Below are 22,091 nucleotides of genomic sequence, written 5' to 3'. Positions count from 1 at the left end.
AAAATAAATAACGAAATAGCAGCCCTAAATGACACATTAGATGAAATGGACATGATTGACATAAATGGAGCACTTCATCCTAAAACATCAGACTATACATTCTTTTGTAGTGTACATGGAACATTCTCAAGAACAGACCATATATTGGGACGAGCCTATATATATAATATATATATAAAACGAGCTTCAGCAAATTTAAGAACATTGAAATCATACCAAGCATATTCTCTGATCACAAGGCTTTGAAATTGGATATCAACTGCGAAAAGAAAGCAGGAAAAAACACAAATACATGAGATTAAACAACATACTTTTAAACAACGACCGGGTCAAGCAAGAAATTAGAGGAGAGATGAAAAGATACATAGAAACAAATGAGAATGATAATACATCCTACCAAAATTTTTGGATGCAATGAAAACAGTTTTAAGAGTGCAATTTATATCATTACAGGCCTATCTCAAGAAACAAGAAAAATCCCAAATAAGTAACTTCATGTTACACTTTAAAGAACTAGAGAAAGAAGAGCAAATGAAACAGAAGAAAGGAAATAATAAAAATCAGAGCAGAAGTAAAATGAATAGAGAACAGAAAGACAATAGAAAAAATTAACCTGACAAAGAGCTGGTTTTTTCAAAAGATTAACAAAGGTGACAAACCCTTGGCTAGACTCACTAAGATAAAAAGAGAGAAGACACTAATTAACAAAATCAGAAATGAAAAAGGGGAAGTTATTCCGGACACCACAGAAACACATAGGATCATCCAAGAATACTATGAAGGACTATATGCCAGCAAATTCAATAACCTAGAAGAAATGGACAAGTTCTTAGAAACATATAGCCTTCCAAGGCTGAACCATGAAGAACTGGAAAATCTAAACAGACTGATCACCAGCAAAGAAATTGAAGCAGTCATCCAAAACCTTCCCAAAAGCAAAAGTCATGGACCAGATGGCTTCACTAGTGAATTCTACCAAACCTTCAAAGGGGATCTAATGCCAATCTTGCTCAAACTCTTCCAAAAAATTGAAGAAGGGACAGTACTCCTTAACTCATTTTATGAGGCCAACATTACCTTGATACCAAAACCTGGTAAGGACAACACACAAAAAAAGAGAACTACGGACCAATATCTCTGAATACAGATGCAAATTTCCTAAGCAAATTTCTAGCAAATCGAATGCAACAATACATTAAAAAAATTAATCATCATGACCAAGTGGGGTTCATCCCAGGGGCACGAGAATGGTTCAACATATGCAAATCCATCAATGTGATACATCACATAAAGAAAACAAAGGACAAAAATCATACGATTTTATTAATTGATGCAGAAAAAGGATTTGACAAGATACAACATCCATTTATGATTAAAACACTTAATAAAACAGGTATAGAAGGAAAATACCTTAACATAATAAAGGTTATATATGACAAACCCTCCGCTAATCTCATAATTAACGGTGAAAAAGTGAAGCCCTTTGCTCTACATTCAGAAACACGACAGGGCTGTCCCCTATCACCTCTGCTTTCAACATAGTGTTAGAAGTCCTCGCCAGAACAATCAGGCAAGAGAAAGAAATAAAAGACATCCAAATTGGGAGAGAAGAATTGAATTGGCACTCTTTGAAGATACATGGTGCTATGTATAGAAAACCCTAACGACTCCACCAAAAAGCTATTAGAAACAATCAACGAATAAAGTAAAGTTGCTGGCTACAAAATCAACGTACAAAAGTCCATTGCATTCCTATATACTAATAATGAAATCTCAGAAAAAGAAATAAATAACAAATTTCTTTTGCCAGTGCAGCAAAAAGAATAAAATACATAGGAACTTAACCAAGGATGTGAAAGACCTATGTCCTGAAAACTATAAATCATATTTAAAGGAAATTGAAGAAGACACAAAGAAATGGAAAGACATTCCGTGCTCATGGATTGGAAGAATCCACATAGTTAAAATGGCCATATTACCCAAAGCAATATACAGATTTAATGCAATCCCCATCAAAATTCCAATGGCATTTTCTAAAGAAATAGAACAAAAAGTCATCAGATTTGTTTGGAATCACAAAAGACCCCGAATAGCGAAAGCAATCTTAAGAAAAAAGAACAATACTGGAGGTATCGCACTCCCTGACTTTAGCTTGTACTACAGGGCTACAATAATCAAAACAGCATGGTATTGGCAGAAAAACAGACACATAGACCAATGGAATAGAATTGATAACTCAGAAATAAATCCACATAAATATGGACAGATAATTTTTGACCACAAAGCAAAAAACATACAATGGAGAAAAGATAGCCTCTTCAATAAATGGTGCTGGCAGAATTGGAAAGCCATGTGCAAAAGAATGAAAGTGGACTGCTATCTGTCACCGTGTACCAAAATTAATTCAAAATGGATCAAAGACTTAGCATAAGACCTGAAACAATAAATTGCATAGAAAAAAACCCAGGCCCTAAATTTATAGACCTTGATTCAAAGAGCATTTTATGAATTTGACTCCAAAGGCAAGGGAAGTAAAAGCTAAAATAAATGAATGGGACTATATCAAACTTAAAAGCTTCTGCACAGCAAAAGAAACCATCGACAAAATACAGAGGCAACTGTGGCATCCAGCACAACAGGGGCAGTGAGGATGCAAGAAGGGGCGGTTTGCGTTAAGTTTTAAAGAAAGAAACAAACAGAGACTTAATGTTGTTAAATCTCTCCGAAGGCCCGGGGTCTCTCAGTCTCAGAGGACTGGAGCCCAGAAGAAAGCTGACTGGAGGTTTTATTGATAAGTATGCAAGGGAGTAACAGTGTTTTTGGCATGGTCTGTGAGACGCACTTATCACGATATGGAAACATCCCAAGCCAATTATTTTAATCTTTAAACAGCTGAAGTACAAGGTCCCACAATATCTTACCTAAGGTATATATCTTCTCAATATCAAGTCTCTCATATATTAGAGATAACTGGTCTCTGTTCTCCTCATTATTTTTCTAACTGACAGCTGTGAGGGAAAAGCCAGAGCCGGCAACAGACTTTCCCAAGCAGGGGCAAGGGGAGGCAAGGCCCCTTCCCATATTTTTCTAAGGTAGCTCATTGGGGGTCCCCACTCGGTTCCGCCTGGCTTAGGTTGTATCTCCCGTGAGATATCTTACTTACCCGTCTTTGGCTGCAAACCATCTTTTGGGGACCAGACAGAGAGACATAAGGTGTAAACACAAGGATGGAACAGAGTCACAGAAAGGCACAATCTCACAGACTCTTCTTTCCTTAAGGAAAGACATGGAGGGACAGTTGGCTAGGCTGTTGTGCGACTACAGGCATCCAAATGAATGGGAAAAGATTTTTGCAAACAGTACCTCCGAAAAGGGGCTAAAATCCAAAATACACAAGGAACTCATGCAAATCAACAACAAAAAACAAACAACCCAATTGAAAAATGGGCAGAGGACCTGAAGAGACATTTCTCCAAAGAGAACATACAAATGGCAGATAGACATATGAAACAATGCACAACATCACTAATCATCAGAGAAAGGCAAATAAAAACCACAGTGAGATATCACTTCACCCAAGTCAGAAGGGCTATCATCAACAAGACAAATAGTAACAAGCGCTGGCGAAGCTGTGGAAAAAAAGGAACCCTAATACACTGTTGGTGGGGAATGCAGACCGGTGCAGCCGTTATGGAAGGCAGTGTGGAAGTTCCTCAAAAAATTACTAATAGAATTACCATATGACCCCGCAATCTCTCTCCTGGGTATCTACCCAAAAATCTGAAAACATTTATACATAAAGACACAGTGCTCCAATGTTTATTGCAGTTTTATTTACAGCAGCCAAGAATGGAAACAACCAAAATGTCCTTCGTAGATGAATGGATACAGAAATTGTGGTATATATGTACAATGGAATACTATTTGGCAGTAAGAAAAGATGAAACAGGACCACTTGTCACAACATGGATGGATCTTGAGATTATAATGCAAAAAAAGCAAAATAAGTCAGACAGAAAAAGCAGAGAACATATAATTTCACTGATATGTGGTATATGAACCAAAACAACAAAAGATCAAGACAAACAAATGAGAAACATAAACTCATAGACACAGACAATTGTTTAGTAGTTACCAGAGGGTAAGAGGGAGGTGGGTGTAGTTGAAGGTAAAGGGGATGAAATATATGGTGATGGAAGGAGAACTGACTCTGGGTGGTGAACACACAATGGGATTTATAGATGATGTAATACAGAATTGTGCACCTGAAATCTATGTAACTTTACTAACAATTGTCACCCCAATAAACTTTAATTAAAAAAATAAAAAGGGGTGGGCTTATAATTTCATGTGAGGCCTTGAATTCTTCTATCCTTCCTGTAAAGAAACCCAATAGGAAAGGAGGGGAATCTGTATAGGATCTCATAGCTATAAATAAAATAGTTACTCACAGGCATCCTGTAGTTCCAAATACACTTACCTTATTATCGGCTATTCCTGTGGACTGTCAATATTTCTCAGTGATAGATTTATGTAGTGCCTCTTTCAGCATTCTTGTAAAAAAAAAAAAGTCTGTAAAATACCTCTTTGCTTTCACCTGGGAAGGTCAGAGTTTACTTGGACGGTAATGCCCAGGGGATATACAAAGACTTCCACGTACTTCTCTAAGATACTAAAGGCTGGTTTGCATGATGTTGAATTTTTCAGAAATCCCACTTTTATCCCATATGTGGATGATTTACTTATGTGCTCTAGGACATATTAGACTCCCAAGAGGACACAGTTTCCCTATTACAACAGCTAGCCATAAAGGGACATAGGGTCTCAAAAGATAAGTTTTAATTCTGTGTCCTCAAGTAAAATACTTCGGTCATCTAATATCTATTGAAGCACTACTAATTAAACCAGAAGGACTTAGAGGAATCATATCCTTTCCTTTTCCAAAAACAAACAGTAAACCAGCTTAGAGGGTTCCTGGGTCTGACTGGATGCTGTCACAATTGGCCTCCAAGTTTTTCCTTAAGGCCCAGCCTCCATATGTTCTATTAAAATCTGGTGAATCTGATCCAATTAAAGGAAACTTAAAGGGAAACGAGCTGAAGAAGCTGTAGAGGAGGTATTATTTAAAGCTCCCACTCTGTGGCACCTTACTTATAAAACGTTCTTCTTTTTTCTACATGAAAATAAAGGAAATGCTTTAGGAGTTTTAACTCAACAACATAGAGCTCATCATAGATCTCTAGGATATTATACTCAGCAATTAGACTCAGTAGCCAAAGGGCTCCCTCCCTGCATAACGGCCATCTCTCCTACTGCCATGTTATGCAAAAACAAACAAACAAACAAAAAACCCCAGAAGAAATAGTTATGGGCTCTCTTTTATTTATGTTCCTCATTCTGTTGAATTTCCACTGAACTGTCATCACACGCAACACTTCCGTTAGCCAACTGGTTTCTTATGAAGTACTCTTCCTTTCTGCACCTAACATTGCTTTAGCTCAGTGTAATAGTCTTACCCCAACACTTTGCTACCTTCTTTGCAGGATGAAGACACCCATGATTGTGTTTTGCTTACCAATCACATTCTTAGTCCTAGGAGTGATTTACAGGAAACTCCTACTGATAAAGCTGACTTAATTTGGTTTACAGTTAGATCTTATCTAAAAGATGAATAGGGACATTATCAAGCTGGATATGCAATAACTTCCATGGTAGACATGATTTAAGGTTCTTATTTACCTGAATGAAATGAGATCTGCCCAGCAAGCTGAATTTATTGCTCTAACCTAAGTTTGTCAATTGACCAAAGATGAAATAGCCAGTATTTCCACTGATAGTTCCTATACCTTTGGTGCAATTCATGACTTTGGAATGTTGTGGGAGCAGTGAAGCTTCTCAACTTCCTCAGGACAGTTCAAAAAGAGTGGAAACAGGTTGCAAAATTATTAGATGTCATACAGCAACCAAAAACACTTGGCAATTATCAAAATTCTAGTACATTCTAAGGCTACCGCTGCAGAAGCAAAAGAAAATAATTTAGCTGATGCTGCAGCTAGACCAGCAGCAATAAAGAGCCAAGTTATCCAAATCTGAGAATATTTCTTCTCCCTATTAAATCAATAAGAGACTCTCTTACAGTCCCAACAGACAGCTGCAAAGAAGAAAAGAAAATATGACAACAAAAAGGGAAAACCTTTGACCCAAAGGGATGTAGCTTAGACCTAATCTTACCTCTAAGTACATGAGCTAATGCATTGGGAGCCTGAAAAGATGATTTCACAGAGTAAACAGTACTATTGGAAACTTTCTCCTACTATAGGTCATAAAGTGTATAGCAGATGTTTTATCTGTCCAAAATATAACCCTGGAAAATCAGTGCATGGGTTCCAAGGACACTTCCCATTTCCTTTAGGTCCATGAGAGTTATGGTAGTTGGGTTTTACCCAAATGCCACCATGTCAAGGATATAAAAATGTGTTAGTTATGATTTGTATGTTCTCTCTGAGTTGAGGCATTCTCTTGCAGGTGAGCAATGGCCTTAATAGTATGTAAATCATTATTGGGGGAAAAAATTCCGGTTGAGGAATTCCCTCTGAGTTACATAGTGACTGGGGAACTCATTTCACTCGGTAAATAATGGAGTCCATTTGTAATATTTGGCCTATTCTACAGAATTTTCATAGTGCTTATCACCCCAGTCCTCTGGATAGGTAGAACATACGAATGATACATTTAAGCCTCAAGCAGGTGCATTTTCAGAAGCTTTTAATCTCCCTTGGCCAAAAACTCTCCTTATAGTGCATCTCAACCTGAGATATTACTTTTGGTAAACACAGCCTTTCTCCTCATTAGTCACGGTTCACCCTGTGCAAAGGGACGTATGAACCAACCTTACTAAAAGGAGACATTCTACATTATTATCAAGGACTTATCAAGCAACTTTTAAAAAATTGATAAATTAGTAACTGATTCATTTCACAATGAAGATGAAGACTTCAAAGTCCATGACTTACAACCAGGAGATTTTGTCCATTGGAAAAGACATCAATTAAAGACACTCTCCTACCTCATTGGGAGGGTCCTTTTCAGGTATTACTAATTCATATGCAGCTAAACTTAAAGGTGTTAACTGAAGGATTCACATTTCTCATGAAAAAAAGCGGGGATTTGCCTAACCATAAACAGACATCTGCCCCTGTCTCTAACACTCACCTCTGCTACAGCGGACATCAAAGACTCCTGGAGGATGATGAGCCACAGACACCAGAGTTAGACAGCTAACCCAAGACATCGAGGTCTATATACCTACAAATTGATGTTGATGTTGAAAAACCATTTGTTTGATTGTCTTTACCTTTCTGCTAATAATACTAGTCATATTAATGGTTACATTTGTTCTTTGGGCTTTCCACAAAACTTGTTCTTATATTGCTCAAATGTTAAAAATTGCTGAAGGTATATAAGAAAACTTTTGTATTATCACTAGTACTCTCTTTATGGTTTCTATTTTGAAATTTAGAAGGAATCTTATTGCAGAAAGAAGGACAGAGATGTGTGTGTTTTTGAGAGAAGTTAGAAGGAAGTAGTTTGTCCTAATAAGTTAATTATTTCAGAATGAGTAAAAAGAGACAAAATGAGGACAAGGAAAGTTGTAGAAGTTTTGTGGAAAAGGAATCTTGAGAAAGGAATTTTGTGTATGACTAATGCTAGAATACAATTATGGGAACCTGCCTACCCTCTAACCCAACAAGGGCTATTAATGATATTAATTCAGATGGAAACTGAATTAACTGAATTAACTGAAGTGGCTATTTAAAATGTCCCTTTACTCGGTGTGAGGTCGGAGGGATAGTGGATGGGGGGAGGGGAGTTCACAGTGTGAGGGATATAAATGATGAACGTCTAAGTATTACCCTGTCTTGTACACCTGAAACTAATAAATTAAAATAAATGTAAACAAAAATAAATAAAAAAATAAAGCTAAAAAAATAAATAATAGAAAAATAAAATGTCCCTCTATAATTGCAGCTGAGACATAGGAAATTTACTTATGAACCTCTAACTTTCCTCCTGGCCTCTGAAAAATTTCTGATGGCAATTGGAATTTGCATCATTGTGGTTTTTTTTGTTTGTTTGTTTTGTTTTAGTTTTGGGTGTACAAAACAATGTACTAGTTAGACATTTACAACCAGTTAGACATTTACACAAGGTGATAACCCCCTCCCCCAATCTACTATCCTTTTGGTATAGTATATAGCTGTTACAATTCCATTGACTCTATTCCTTATGCTCTAGTCCACATCCCATGTCATATATATATATATAATAGTTGACACTCAATATTATTCAGACTCAGGTGTACAGCACAGTGGTCAGACATCTACCCCTTCTATAAAGTGGTCCCCCTAATAAGACCAGTGCCAATCTTACCCCCTACAAAATCTTTACAATATTATTGATTATATTCCTTAAACTATATTTCATATTCTGTGGCAGTATTGTGACTACTAATTTGTACTTTCTAACCCTTTACCTTCTCTGCCATTCCCACCTCCTGCCATCTAAGAACCATCATTTTTCATTTTCCCTATATCACTGAGTCTATTTCTGTTTTCTTTGTTTGTTTATTCTGTTCTTTAGATTCCACATATAAGTGAGATCATATGGTATTTGTCTTCCTCAGTCTGATTTATTTTACTTACCATGATATTCTCTAGGTCCATCCATGTTGTTGCAAATGGTAATATTTCATTCTTCTTAATGGCCAAGTAATAGACCATTGTATAAGTGTACCACAGTTTCTTCATTCAATTGTCTATCGATGGGCATTTTGATTGTTTCTATAATCTGGCTATTGTGAAGAGTGCTGCAAAAACCATAGGTGTGCATATATTTTTCTGAATTAGTGTCCTGGATTTCTTTGGCTAGATACCCAAGAGTGGAATTCCTGGGTTATAAGGTAGTTTAATGTTCAATTTTTTTCAGGTATCTCCATACAGTTTTCCATACTGGCTGCACTAATCTGCAATCCTACATGGAGTGCACAAGGGTTCCCATTTCTTCACACCCTCACCAACAATTGTTATTTGTAGATTTATTGATGATAGCCTTTGTAATTGGAGTGAGATGGTACCTCATAGTGGTTATTATTTGCATTTCTCTAATGATTAGTGAAGTTGAGCATTTTTTCACATCTCTCTTGGCAATCTTTATGTTCTCTTTAGAGAAGTATCTCTTCATCCCCTCTGCCCATTTTATAAATTGGATTGTATGTTTTTACATGTTGAGTTGTATGTTTTTCTTTTACAAATTTTGGACATTAACCCTTTATCAAATTTATCATTGGCAAATATCTTCTCCCATTGGGTAGGATGCCTTTTTGTTTTGTTGCTTGTTTCCTTTGCTATGAAAAACTTTTTTCTCATTTTCATTTTTTAATTCAAGTTTATTAGGGTGACAATTGTTAGTAAAGTTACATAGATTTCAGGTGTACAATTCTGTATTACATCATTTATAAATCCCATTGTGTGTTCACCACCAAGAGTCAGTTCTCTTTCCATCACCATATATTTCATCCCCCTTACCCTCATCTCTCACCCCCCACCCCGCTTACCCTTTGGTAACTACTAAACTATTGTCTGTGTCTATGAGTTTTGTTTCTCATTTGTTTGTCTTGATCTTTTTGGTTTATATACCACATATCAGTGAAATCATATGGTTCCCTGCTATTTCTGTCTGACTAATTTCGCTTAGCATCATAGTCTCAAGATCCATCCATGTTGTCACAAATGTTCCTATATCATCTTTTCTTACTGCTGAATAGTATTCCATTGTGTATATATACCACAATTTCTTTATCCATTCATCTATCGAAGGACATTTTGGTTGTTTCCATGTCTTGGCCACCGTAAACAAAGCTACAATGAACATTGGAGCACACGTGTCTTTATGAATAAATGTTTTCAGATGTTTTGGGTAGATACCCAGGAAAGGGTATCCTTTGCTGGGTCATATGGTAATTCTATTTGTAATTTTTTGAGGAACCTCCACACTGCATTCCATAATGGTTGTACCAATCTGCATTCCCACCAACAGTGTATGAGGGTTCCTTTTTCTCCACAGCCTCTCCAACACTTGTTACTATTTGTCTTGTTGATGATAGCCATTCTGACTGGGGTGAGGTGATATCTCATTGTGGTTTTTATTTGCATTTCTCTGATGATTAGTGATGTGGAGCTTTTTTCATATGTCTATCTGCCATTTGTATGTCCTCTTTGGAGAAATGTCTCTTCAGGTCCTCTGCCCATATTTCAATTGGGTTGTTTGTTTTTTTGTTGTTGAGTTACATGAGTTCCTTGTATATTTTGGATATTAGCCCTTTATCGGAGGCACTGTTTGCAAAAATCTTCTCCCATTCAGTCGTTTGCCTCTTTATTTTGTCGATGGTTTCTTTTGCTGTGCAGAAGCTTTTAAGTTTCATACAGTCCCGTTTGTTTATTTGAGCTTTTACTTCCATTGCCTTTGGAGTCAAATTCATAAAATGCTCTTTGCACCTAAGGTCCATAAGTTTAGTACCTATGTTTTCTCCTATGCAGTTTATTGTTTAGGGTCTTATACTTAGGTCTTTGATCCATTTTGAATTAATTTTGGTACATGGTGACAGATTGCAGTCCAGTTTCATTCTTTTGCACGTGGCTATCCAATTCTCCCAGCACCATTTATTGAAGAGGCTGTCTTTCCTCCATTGTATGTTTTTAGCTTCTTTGTCAAAAATTATCTGTCCATGTTTATGTAGTTTTATTTCTGCGTTCGCAATTCTATTTCATTGGTCTATGTGTCTGTTTTTCTGCCAATACCATGCTGTTTTGATTATTGTAGTCCTGTAGTACAACCTAAAGTCAGGGAGTGCGATACCTCCAGTATTGTTCTTTTTTCTTAAGATTGCTTTGGCTATTTGGGGTCTTTTGTGGTTCCAAAGAAATCTGATGATTTTTTGTTCTATTTCTTAAAAAAATGCCATTGGAATTTTGATGGGGATTGCATTAAATCTGTATATTGCTTTGGGTAATATGGCCATTTTAACTATGTTGATTCTTCCAATCCATGAGCACGGAATGTCTTTCCATTTCTTTGCGTCTTCTTCAATTTCTTTCAAAAATGTCTTCTAGTTTTCAGCATATAAATCCTTCACATCCTTGGTTAAGTTTATTTCTAGGTATTTTATTCTTTATGCTGTAGTTGCAAAGGGAATTGTTTTTTGTATTTCTTTTTCTGAGATTTCATTGTTAGTATATAGGAATGTAATGGACTTTTGTACGTTGATTTTGTAGCCAGCAACTTTACTGTGTTCGTTGATTGTTTCTAACAGCTTTTTGGTGGAGTCTTTAGGGTTTTCTATATATAGCATCATGTCATCTGCAAAGCAGAGGTGATAGAGGACAGCCCTGTCGTGTTCCTGAACGTAGAGCAAAGGGCTTCAGTTTTTCACCATTAATTATCAGACTAGCAGAGGGCTCATCATATATGGCCTTTATTATGTTAAGGTATTTTCCTTCTATACCTATTTTATTAAGTGTTTTAATCATAGATGGATGTTGCATCTTGTCAAATGCTTTTTCTGCATCAATTGATATAATCATATGATTTTTGTCTTTTATTTTATTTATGTCATATATCACATTGATGGATTTGCGGATGTTGAACCATGCTTGTGCCCCGGGGATGAACCCCACTTGGTCGTGATGAATAATCATTTTAATGCATTGTTGTATTTGATTTGCTAGAATTTTGTTTAGGATTTTTGCATCAGTATTCATCAAAGATATTGGTCTGTAGTTTTCTTTTTTCGTGTGTTGTCCTTACCAGGTTTTGGTATCAGAGTAATGTTGGCCTCATAAAATGAGTTAGGGAGTACTGTCTCTTCTTCAATTTTTTGGAAGAGTTTGAGCAGGATTGGTATTAGATCCTCTTTGAAGGTTTGGTAGAATTCACTTATGAAGCCATCTGGTCCCAGACTTTTGTTTTTGGGAAGGTTTTGAATGACTGAGTCAATTTCGTTACTGGTGATCGGTCTGTTTAGATTTTCCAGTTCTTCATGGTTCAGCCTTGGAAGGCTATGTTTCTAAGAACTTGTCCATTTCTTCTAGGTTATTGAATTTGGTGGCATATAGTCCTTCACAGTATTCTTGCATGATCCTGTATTTCTGTGATGTCCGTGATAACTTCCCTGCAAAAGGAATTTATTTATTTATTTATTTATTTATTTATTTATTTATTAGTTTCAGGTGTACAAGACAAGGTAATACTTAGACGTTCATCATTTATATCCCTCACACTGTGAACCCCCCTCCCCCCATCCACTATCCCTCCGACCTCACACTGAACCATCACATTATATATATAAAATTATAGTTGGCATTCATTAATGTTTAGCTTCTGGTGTACAATGCCATGATCAGGTATCCACAGTATCCCTGAGGTGGTCTCCCAAATAGGACGCATGTCCATCGGATACCCAACAAAATCTTTACAACATTATTGAATACCTTCCCCAAATTAATTTTCAAAAAAACCCTGAGGCCATCTTGTGGTTACCAGCTGCTTCCAAATCCCTTCACAAAAGGAATTTTTTAAAATTTCTTTTTCTGAAATTTCATTGTTAATATATGAAAATGCAATGGATTTGTGTATGTGATTTTTTATTTGGCAACTTTACTGTATTCATTTATGGTTTCTAATAGCTTTTAGTGGAGTCTTTACGGTTTTCTATATATAGTATCATGTCATCTTCAAAAAGAGTATTTAACTTCTTCATTTCCAATTTGCATACCTTTTATATCTTTCATTTGCCTGATTGTTCTGGCTAGGACTTCCAATACTGTGTTGAAAAGCAATGGGGTTAGTGGACAACTGTGTCTTTTTTGTGAACACAGAGCAAAGGCTTTAGTTTTTCAGCATTGATTATGATATTAGCTGAGGGTTTGTCGTAGATGGCCTTTATGATGTTAAGGTATTTTCCTTTTTACTCATTTTATTAAGTTTTTTAATCATAAAGGGATGTTGTATCTATCTTGTCAAATGCTTTTTCTGCATCAATTGATATAATCATATGAATTTGTCCTTTATTTTGTTTATGTGGTGTATCACATTGATGGATTTGCAGATGTTGAACTATCCTCTTGCTTCTGGTCATGATGTATAATCTTTTTGATGCATTGTTGTAGTCGATATGATAGAATTTTGTTTAGGATTTTTGCATCTTTATTCATCTGAGGTATTGATCTGTAATATATGGTGTGTGTTATCCTTACCAGGTTTTGGTATCAGGGTAATGTTCGCCCTGCGGTATGAACTGGGGAGTGTTGCCTCTCCTTCCATTTTTTGAAAGTTTGAGGAGGACGGATGTAAGATCCTCTTTAAATGTTTTGTAGAACTCACTGGTGAAGCCATCAGGTCCTTGACTTTTTTTGGGAAATGTTTCAGATGATTGATTCAATTTCTTTACTGTTGATTGTGTCCACTGATTGTGTCCTCCATCTGATCAGCTCTATTCCATTCTTCATTTTTTCTACTGAGGTCTTAATCTCCAGAAATTCTATTTGGTTCTTTTTGAAATTTCACCCTTTGTTAAAATGTTTATTTTGTTTTTGTCTGTGTTTCTGAGTTCATTGAACTGCCTGTGTGTTTTCTTGCGTCACATTGAGGTTTTTCAGAACCGCGATCTTGAATTCTCTGCCATTTTGGTCACATGTTTCCATATCTTTACCTTCATCTTCTGGAGCCATTTTATTTCCTTTCTGAACTGCCTTGGTACCTTGGTTATTCATGGCAATTACTGAATTATTATTTCTCTTCCTAGGCATCTACAGGAGTGGGTTCTGCAACAGGTTGATAGAAAGAGATCTTTCTTTTGCTTTCCAGTATGTGTTGGTGGAATGTTTTATTTTCTAACCCAGTGCAGCCTTTTATTCTCTCTCATGCTGTAGCATTATATTTCTTCTTACACTGTTCCAGCTTCTCACATGATGAGGGAGACTGTTCCTGGAAGGTGGGCTTCTCCTCTGTGAGCATGTCACCTGGGTCTCTAGGCACCACCTTCGTGGGGGGATGGGGAGAGCTTCTGAAGTCCCAAAGTGCTTCCTTTAGATGAATTCAATTGTGTGTCTCGCATTCTTGCCTGTATGCCACACAGGGAGTCCTTTGTGTAATTATAGTGGTTCAATTTGTTATTAATTCCTGGAGAGATTTTAAGAGGCACTCCTCATGGTGCCATTTCTGAGATGCAATCCCCTGTATGATCTTTTTAATGTATTGCTGAATTCAGTTTGCTAAAATTTTTTGAGGATTTTTGCATCTATGTTCATCAAGGACATCATCCTATAGTTGTTTTTTGTTTGCTTGTTTTTTATAATGCCTTTGACTTGTTTTGGAATCGAAGTAATTGTGGCCTCATAAAATGAGCTTTGAAGCCATCTGTCATTCTGGATTTTCTGGTATAGTTTGAGGGAAATAGTTGTTTTGTTTATTTGTTTTTCATGTTTGGTAAAATTTTCCTGTGAAGCTATCTGGTCCAGGAATTTTGTTTGTTGGGGCTTGTTGATTACTGATTCAATTTCATTAGTAGTAACTGGAGTGCTCAGATTTTCTGTTTCTTCTTGATTCAGTCTTGGAAGATTGTATGTTTCTTAGAATTTATCCATTTCTTCCAGACTGTCTAATTTGTTGGCATGTTGTTTCTCATAGCATTTTCTTAATATTTTATTTGTATTTCTGTTGTGTCATTTGTCAGTTCTCCTCTTTCATTTCTGATTGTATTTATTTGCGTCCCCTCCTTTTTTTTCTTGAGTATGGTTAAAGTTTTGTCAAATTTGTTTATGTTTTTAAAGAACAAGCTCTTGATTTCATTGATCTTTTGTATGGCTTTTTTAGTCTCTATTTTGTTATTTCCATTTTGATCTTACTTATTTCCTTCCTTGTACTCACTTTGGGTTTATTTTACTGTTCTTTTTCCAGTTCCCTCAGGTGTAAAGATAGATTGTTGATTTCAGATTTTTCATGTTTCTTTAGGTAGTCTTGCATTGGTATAAATTTCCCTTTTAGGGTTGCATTTGCTGAGTCCCATAGATTTTGTGTTGTTGTATTTTCATCTTCATTTGTTTCACAGTATCTTTTGATTTCTTCCTTGATTTCATTGTTGACCCATTATTATTATTTATGCTTAATATAATTTCAATGTTCTTAAATATTTTGAGACTTCTTTTGTGGACTAACATGTGGTCTATATTGAAAAGTCTTCCATGTGCTCTTGAAAAGAATGTGTTTTCTGCTGCTTAGCGGTGAAGTGCTCTAAAAATATCAATTAATTCCGCCTGGTCTAGTGTATCATTTAAGGCCGCTGTTTCCATGTTGACTTTCTGTCTGGAAGATCTGTTGATGTCAATGGGGTGTTAAATCCCCCTATACTATCATTCTGTTACTGTTGATCTCTGTCTTTATATCGGTCAATATTTGTTTTATATATTCAGGTGTTCCTATGTTGGGTGCATAGATGTTTACCAAGGTTATATCCTCTTGTTGGATTGACCCATTTATTATTATGTAGCATCCTTCTTTGTCTCTTATGTTCTTCATTTCTAAGTCTATTTTGTCTGATATAAGTATCGCTACCCCAGCTTTTTGTTATATTTCCATATGAATGAAGTATCTTTTTCCATCCCTTACTTTTAGTCTGTGCCTTTTAATCTGAGGCGCGTCTTTTGTAGATAGCATAAGCATGGTCCACTTAGCTACCCTGTCTTTTGATTGGAGTATCTTATCTATTTACATTTAAAGTGATTATTGATAGGTACATAGTTATTGCCATTTTATTATTCATATTTTCGTTCCTCATTGATTTGTTTTCTTTTTTGTTGCTCTTAAAGAAGTTCTTTTAATATTTCTTGTAACACCGGCTTGGTGGTAATAAATTCCTTTAGCTTTTTTTTTTCCTGCAAAGGTATTTCTCTCTCCTTCAGTTTTAAATGATTGCCTTGATGGCTAGAGTAGTCTTGGTTGTAGTCCCTTGTTTCTCATTTTTTTGAATATTTTCTGCCACTCCCTTCTGGCATGCAAAGTTTCTGTTGAGAAATCAGCTAATAGTCTTATGAGAGCTCCCTTCTGAGTAACTAGTTGTGTTTTTCTGGTTGCTTTTAGCATTCTCTGCCTTTAATATTTGCCATTTAAATTATGATGTATCTTGATGTGGCCCTGTTTAGGTTCATCTTATTTAGGACTCCATTTTTTGGCTTGTATGTCTATTTCCTTCACCAGGTTAGGGAAGTTTTCAGTCATTATATCTTCAAATATCTTTTTGATCCCTTGCTCCTTCCCTTCTCCTTCTAGTACTCCTATGATATGAATGTTGTTATGCTTGTGTTGTCCTACCAAGTGCTACATACCTCATGGCTGAATATCACTATGGTCACCTTTGAAGTACTCCCCTTGGGTAGCTATGCATTGATGTTACATCTAGTCCACCCTTCAAAGCAATTTTGGAACTTTTTTCTGGAATGGCCATCAAAGCTGTTGTCGTATTATAGACCTGTTGTTGTGTTGTCCTGAATGTCCGGAATGTCATAAAAATGTTTTCCTTTCAATATTTCCCTTATCTTTGGATAAAGAAGGAAGTCATTGGGGGCCAGATCAGGTGACTAGGGAGAGTGTTCCAATACAGTTATTTGTTTAGGGGCTAAAACTCCCTCACAGACAGTGACATGTGAGCCGGTGCATCGTTGTGATGCAAGAGCCATGAATTGTTGGCAAAAAGTTCAGGTCTTTTTACACAGCGGTTTGAGCCCTTCCAAATAGTAAACTTGGTTAACTATTTACCCAGTTGGTACAAATTCATAATGAATAATCCCTCTGATATCAAAAAAGGTTAGCGACATCGTTGAAACAAGTTCGCAAACATAATTGTCATAACTTGTATGTTTATTATTTTATCTTTCTGATGGTTTGACCCATTTATCATTACAAAATGACCCTGTTCATTTGAAGTTACATTTTTAAGTCTCTTTTGTCTAATATTAGTGTAACAACTTCAGGTTTCTTATGGTTGCTATTTCCCTGTGATATACTTTTTCATCCCTTTAACTTTAAGCTATTTGTATTTGAATATCAAGTACGTCTACTGTAGACAGCATAACTGCATCTTACTTGTTTTCACTATAACAATCTGCACTTTGAATGTGTTTATTCCATTTACATTTAAAATTAACAGGGATACATTTGGATTTATGATGCCATTTTACTTTCTGATCACAGTTCCTAGTGGGACAAGATTCTCCTGAAGGGACAAAGACAAAGGAGCAGAGATGACCCTGCTGAAGCGTGTCCATCTCAAAGACCACAATGCACTGAGCACCAACTGGGTACATGCCCCATCCACACTCGGTCTTCACAACCTTCTCTTGTCCCACCTGCAATAGGTTCAGCATAGCAAACACATGAATTCTGGTATGTTCTCAGGTCTTCTATTTATTTCCTGTCAAACTTTAAGATTTTCTCCTTCAATTAACCCATCAACCCTTCACAGCAAGAACAGAAAAAAAAAATTCATATCCAGATTTTTATTTCAATAGGAAGTAAGAAGTTGCCGCTCAGTGTAATATGAAGTAAAGGGATGGAAACAGCCTCTGCTGGAACAGGACAGTGGATCAGAGAAGACACTCAGATCAATGTGGGAGGGGGGCATGGAGGGCAGAGGGAGGTCAGTCTCCCACCTCCTCAGATGATACTGAGAGGAACACACATTCAGATGCCCTTTGCAGAAAGAGAGCTCAGAGGTTCCTGTGTCACAAAGTGGGGGCATGGACAAATCTTGCATCACTCAGTCCCACACAAGGCAGCAGTCTCATGCTGCGGAAGAAAATAATTATGAAAAAATTGAGGTTAGTGGCTGTAAGTGGTGACATTCTCAGCAGTCTACCACATACTCAAATGTCCCAAGGAATCCCCAATATCCAGTCCTGTCCCCTCTGACCCAACCCCTCCCACTTGAGGCCCTTCAGGGTCTCACCTTTAGAAGCCGTGAGAGAAACATCAGAGCCATGGGCACTGTCACTGCCTGGGGGAGAATAAAAGAGGATGTGGTCTGAGCCCACAGCAGATGTGGTTAAAGGAGGAACTATGGGGTTTGGTGAGCTCCCCCCATGGTCTCCTGTCTGTATTATCCCTAGGGCATCACAAAGAAGGAATTATGGGGGTGGGTGCGCTCCCCACAGAGATTCCATCTACACTATTCCAAGGGTCTCAGAGATCACCCTCCACTCCATACTCACTTGCAGCCTCAGTGTAGCTCCCTCCTTTCCCACCTATGGAAAGAAAACATCCTGTGAAAAAACTAGGAGGCAGAGCCATGAGGTTTGCAGGAACCCGTTAATCTGGATCCTAGTGAAGTGTCCAGAACTGTGTCTAATGACCCAAGACAGGATCAGGAAACATGAAGAGGCAGATGTGTGGGGACTGGACCAACCACCCTCCTGGAGGTCTGTCCTTAGCAGGGACCTTCCCCTCTGATCTTCAACTGCTAGGAATCAGGTCACCATCACGAGAACTATGGAGGTGAAACATTTGATTTTCATTTTAACAAGTGCTTTACAAAAGACTAAGTGTTAGCAATCAACTCAAGAATAGTCAAGTGCGCTGTGTGGATGGGACCTCCTATCCACACACTTCTACCTGGGGCTTAAAAAACCCCTGTGAAGACAACTTAGCCCCCAACACGTCCCTACCTGAGTGCTTCTTCCTCCACAGCACAGCTCCAGCCACCACAGCTCCAGTCACCACAAAGACAACCAGACCAACAATGATGCCCATAATAGGAATGGTGGGCTGAGGAGGTGGTTCTGCAAAGGGAAAGGAAAGGGCCCAGACCTCAGACTTGAGTCCGAACCTTGTTGAAGGTGTCCATCGGGTTTCTGCTTTATCTGAGAAGAAGTTTCACCCTCATGCTTCTCTTACCCCATCTCAGGGTGAGGGGCTCGGGCAGCCCCTTGTGCTGCACATGACACGTATATCTCTGCTCCTCTCCAGAAGGCACCTCCACAGCTGCCCACTTCTGGAAGGTTCCATCCCCCGCAGGCCTGGTCTCCACGAGCTCTGTGTCCTGGGTCAGGTCCTCTCCATCCCGCTGCCAGGTCACGGTGATCTCCGCAGGGTAGAAGCCCAGTGCCCAGCATCTCAAGGTGACATCATGGTCAGAAATGGGGTGATGGGTCACATGTGTCTTTGGAGGGTCTGAGGAGGCAGAATCAGAAAATCCACACTTTGGGTTATCTCCATGGGACATTGAAGCTGCACTGATGACCATCCTGAGGAAGGACAGGACAATCGATTGGGCAGGAGGAAGCACAAAACACAGACTTCAGTGTGGGATCCAGGTTCTGGGATAATCTGATTCCTTGGAAAGTTCTAGAATCATGGTGGGAACCTAGAGTTGGAGGCTCCACGTCTCTAAGGAAGAGAACAGAGCCTTCTGGTCCTGATCTGGGTGGAGGGTGAATGATTCAGAAAAGCTGGAGTCAGGCCTCCTAAAATGTTCTCAGATGAGAAAAAGGCATTGAGAGAGAGCATCATGGTTCACTAGGTGGCTGTCAAGGTCAAAGGGAACTGTAGATGGGTCATTTCAGGAATGTCTCCCTTCATATTTGTAGAGACTGGATTCCTTAATTGTCCTCTTAAGAAAGGTGGGCCTAGGGTTTCTGGGTGGGAATTCCTGCCCGTTCTTAGGAATTATTTTCACTTTCCCATTCCTAAAGTCTGAGAAAAGTTGTTCGGGAAATCAGGAAAATGAACTCCTTGAACCTAGGTGGTTGCTAGTATCAGCCATCACTTTGTGGAAACGATTCATCGTGGAAAACAGACAACAGTTTGTATCTCGGGATTTGAGAAAGCAAAATAAATTCTTGAGACCGGGCAGGAACCCTAGGAGGGCCCTCTGTGTGAGTCACTCTGTAGCACAGAGCACGAAAACCTAGGAGACTCCTCCCTCTCCTGATTAGGAGGGGAGTTATTCTTACACTCATCCCACTTTCCTCCCATTCCCGTGGGCAACCAGCTGCAGCCCCAGTTGAGATGGGGAGGCCCTATACCTGCGCGCAGCAGCGTCTCCTTCCCGTTCTCCAGGTATCTGAGGAGCCTCTCCACGCACGTGCCCTCAATATAGCCCCTCAGGCGCTCCGCCTCACCGGCCGCCTCCCATTTCCGCTTGGTGATCTGAGCCGCCGGGTCCGCCGCGGTCCAGAAGCGCATGTCCTCGTTCAGGGCGATGTAGTCGGCGCCATCGTAGGCATGCTGATAGTACCCGCGGAGGAGGCGCCCGTCTGGCCCCACGTCGCAACCAAACCTCCTCTGGTAGGTGTGAGACCCTGACACCGCCCCGTGGTTAGCCCCGCCCCTTAACCCCGCCCCGCGGGTAGCCCCGCCCCCTTCACCCCGCAGTGATGGAGCCTGAACTGGAAATGAAACCAGATCAAAGTCACTTCCAAATCAAAGGCTCTTCTCCGGTGGAGGGGTCCGGACGATCCCGCTGTCTCGGGGTGAAGCTCAGACCCGGAGACTCGGGGGGACCCCGGCCCGTCCGTGGGGGTCGTGACGGGGACCCGGGCCGCGTCGCTCACCGGCCTCGCTCCGGTTGTAGTTCTCCAGGGCGCTCTGCAGGTCCGCTCGCAACGTCTGTTGGCAGAACTTGCCTAGTCCTGTCTCCCGGTCCCAGTACCCCGGTTCCACCTGCTCCAGCCACGGCCCCTCCATCCACGCCGCTCGCGGCTCCGCCCTCGGACTCGTCGCGTCGCTGTCGAACCGCAGGAACTGCGTGTCGTCCACGTAGCCGACGGCGACAAAGCGGGGCTCCCCGCGGCCGGGCCGGGACCAGGAGGTCATGAAATACCTCAGGGAGTGGGAGCCTGGGGACGGGGACGGGGGGGGGGGGGCTGCTGAGACCCAGGCGACCCTCCTCCGGCGCGGGTCTCTGGTCTGAGGTTTATCTGCCGGGAGGGGCAGGGGCCCGGGAGACCGGAAAGGCGCAGCAGGAGACCAGAGTGGGTGAGAGGAGCGGGGACAAACCCGGGAGCGACAGCAAGGGGCGGGGCCGAGGGGGATGTGGGCTCTGGGGTCGGAGTCCGGGTGGTGGAGACACATCCTCCCCGGGGTCCTGCGTCCCCCCCGGGCGGTCTCCTCGCTTCCTCCCTCCCCACCCCCCGGGGAGACCGTTCCCTCCCGACCCCGCACTCACCCGCCCGGGTCCCCGTCAGGGCCAGGGCCCCCGAGAGCAGCAGGAGGAGGGTTCCCAGCTCCTTAACCAGCATCCTCCAGCTCTGGGGACAATCTGTATCCGCTCACACGTCGGTGGAGACTTGATAACCGGGAATGCCGGTGATATTGATTGGCTTCTCCAGAACCCGGACAACCAATGGGAGTGAGGACTGGTGTTGCCTGTCGACTGGACTAAATAATTTTCCAGGCACTCCGCCAAAACAGTGTTTATCCTGGAAAACGAAAAAGCAAAACCACCTAGAGTGTGAGACGCGCACCTCCAGCCAGCTGGCCTCCTGCAGCGTTCCTCCCCTCTCCCTAGATGGCCCCTATATATATATTATTTCCCCATCCCTGTAAAGTTTAAACAGGAAGTCAGGACTAACGAGTAACAGGAACCCCAGCTCTATCATAGACCTTCCAGTTCCAGGATCATTTTTCTAAAAGTGCTAGTTCGCTTTTATCATTCCTCCCCCCGTCCTCCCCCCCCTCCCGCCTTGATCAAGATCTTTTCTCTAGAAGCATGTTTATCAACAGTCAGGTCTTCCCGTCTCAGGTTTTCCAATCTTCAGCCTTTTGTCCTTCAGTGTCAGGAAGGATCTCTGGGTTCCATCTCTTATATCAAGAGGAGAGTGCACAGATGGGGAACAGCTGGTGTCCAGGGTTGATGGGCATCAGGAGCACAGCTTAAAAACAATAAGAATTAAAGGTAGAATTAGAACATAGCAACGTACCTTTTCTAGTAGGTATAAACCAGGAACTCAAGCTTGTAGATGAGATAAAGACTATTATCATCAAAG

The 22,091-nt window shown here is 40.0% G+C and overlaps 1 protein-coding gene across 1 annotated transcript; it reads right to left on the bottom strand.

Annotated features, from left to right (window-relative positions):
• Positions 1–16,952: 16,952 nt before the first annotated feature.
• On the bottom strand, positions 16,953–21,398 carry LOC308495768 (class I histocompatibility antigen, Gogo-B*0102 alpha chain-like). The gene is made up of 8 exons (XM_081044149.1): positions 21,272–21,398; positions 20,658–20,942; positions 20,130–20,405; positions 19,000–19,275; positions 18,771–18,884; positions 18,318–18,350; positions 18,056–18,103; positions 16,953–17,895 (listed from the first exon to the last, which is right to left on the bottom strand). Exons 1-8 carry the CDS (start codon positions 21,342–21,344, stop codon positions 17,891–17,893), a joined length of 1,110 nt encoding a protein of 369 aa, XP_080900275.1. The 5' UTR covers positions 21,345–21,398; the 3' UTR covers positions 16,953–17,890.
• Positions 21,399–22,091: the final 693 nt, after the last annotated feature.

This window comes from Rhinolophus hipposideros (assembly GCF_964194185.1).
Source record: "Rhinolophus hipposideros genome assembly, chromosome: 3".
Taxonomy (NCBI): Eukaryota; Metazoa; Chordata; class Mammalia; order Chiroptera; family Rhinolophidae; genus Rhinolophus; species Rhinolophus hipposideros.
The sequence above is the reverse complement of the archived record's forward strand: the minus strand, read 5'-3'. Positions and strand labels throughout refer to the sequence as shown.

Coding starts and splice junctions, on each gene's coding strand:
- LOC308495768 (XM_081044149.1), bottom strand. CDS start 21,344: ATGCTGGTTAAGGAGCTGGGAACCCTCCTCCTGCTGCTCTCGGGGGCC. Junction 20,406..20,657: donor CTACAACCGGAGCGAGGCCG/GTGAGCGACGCG, acceptor GGGCGGTGTCAG/GGTCTCACACCTACCAGAGG. Junction 18,885..18,999: donor GCCCCTCACCCTGAGATGGG/GTAAGAGAAGCA, acceptor TTCCCTTTGCAG/AACCACCTCCTCAGCCCACC.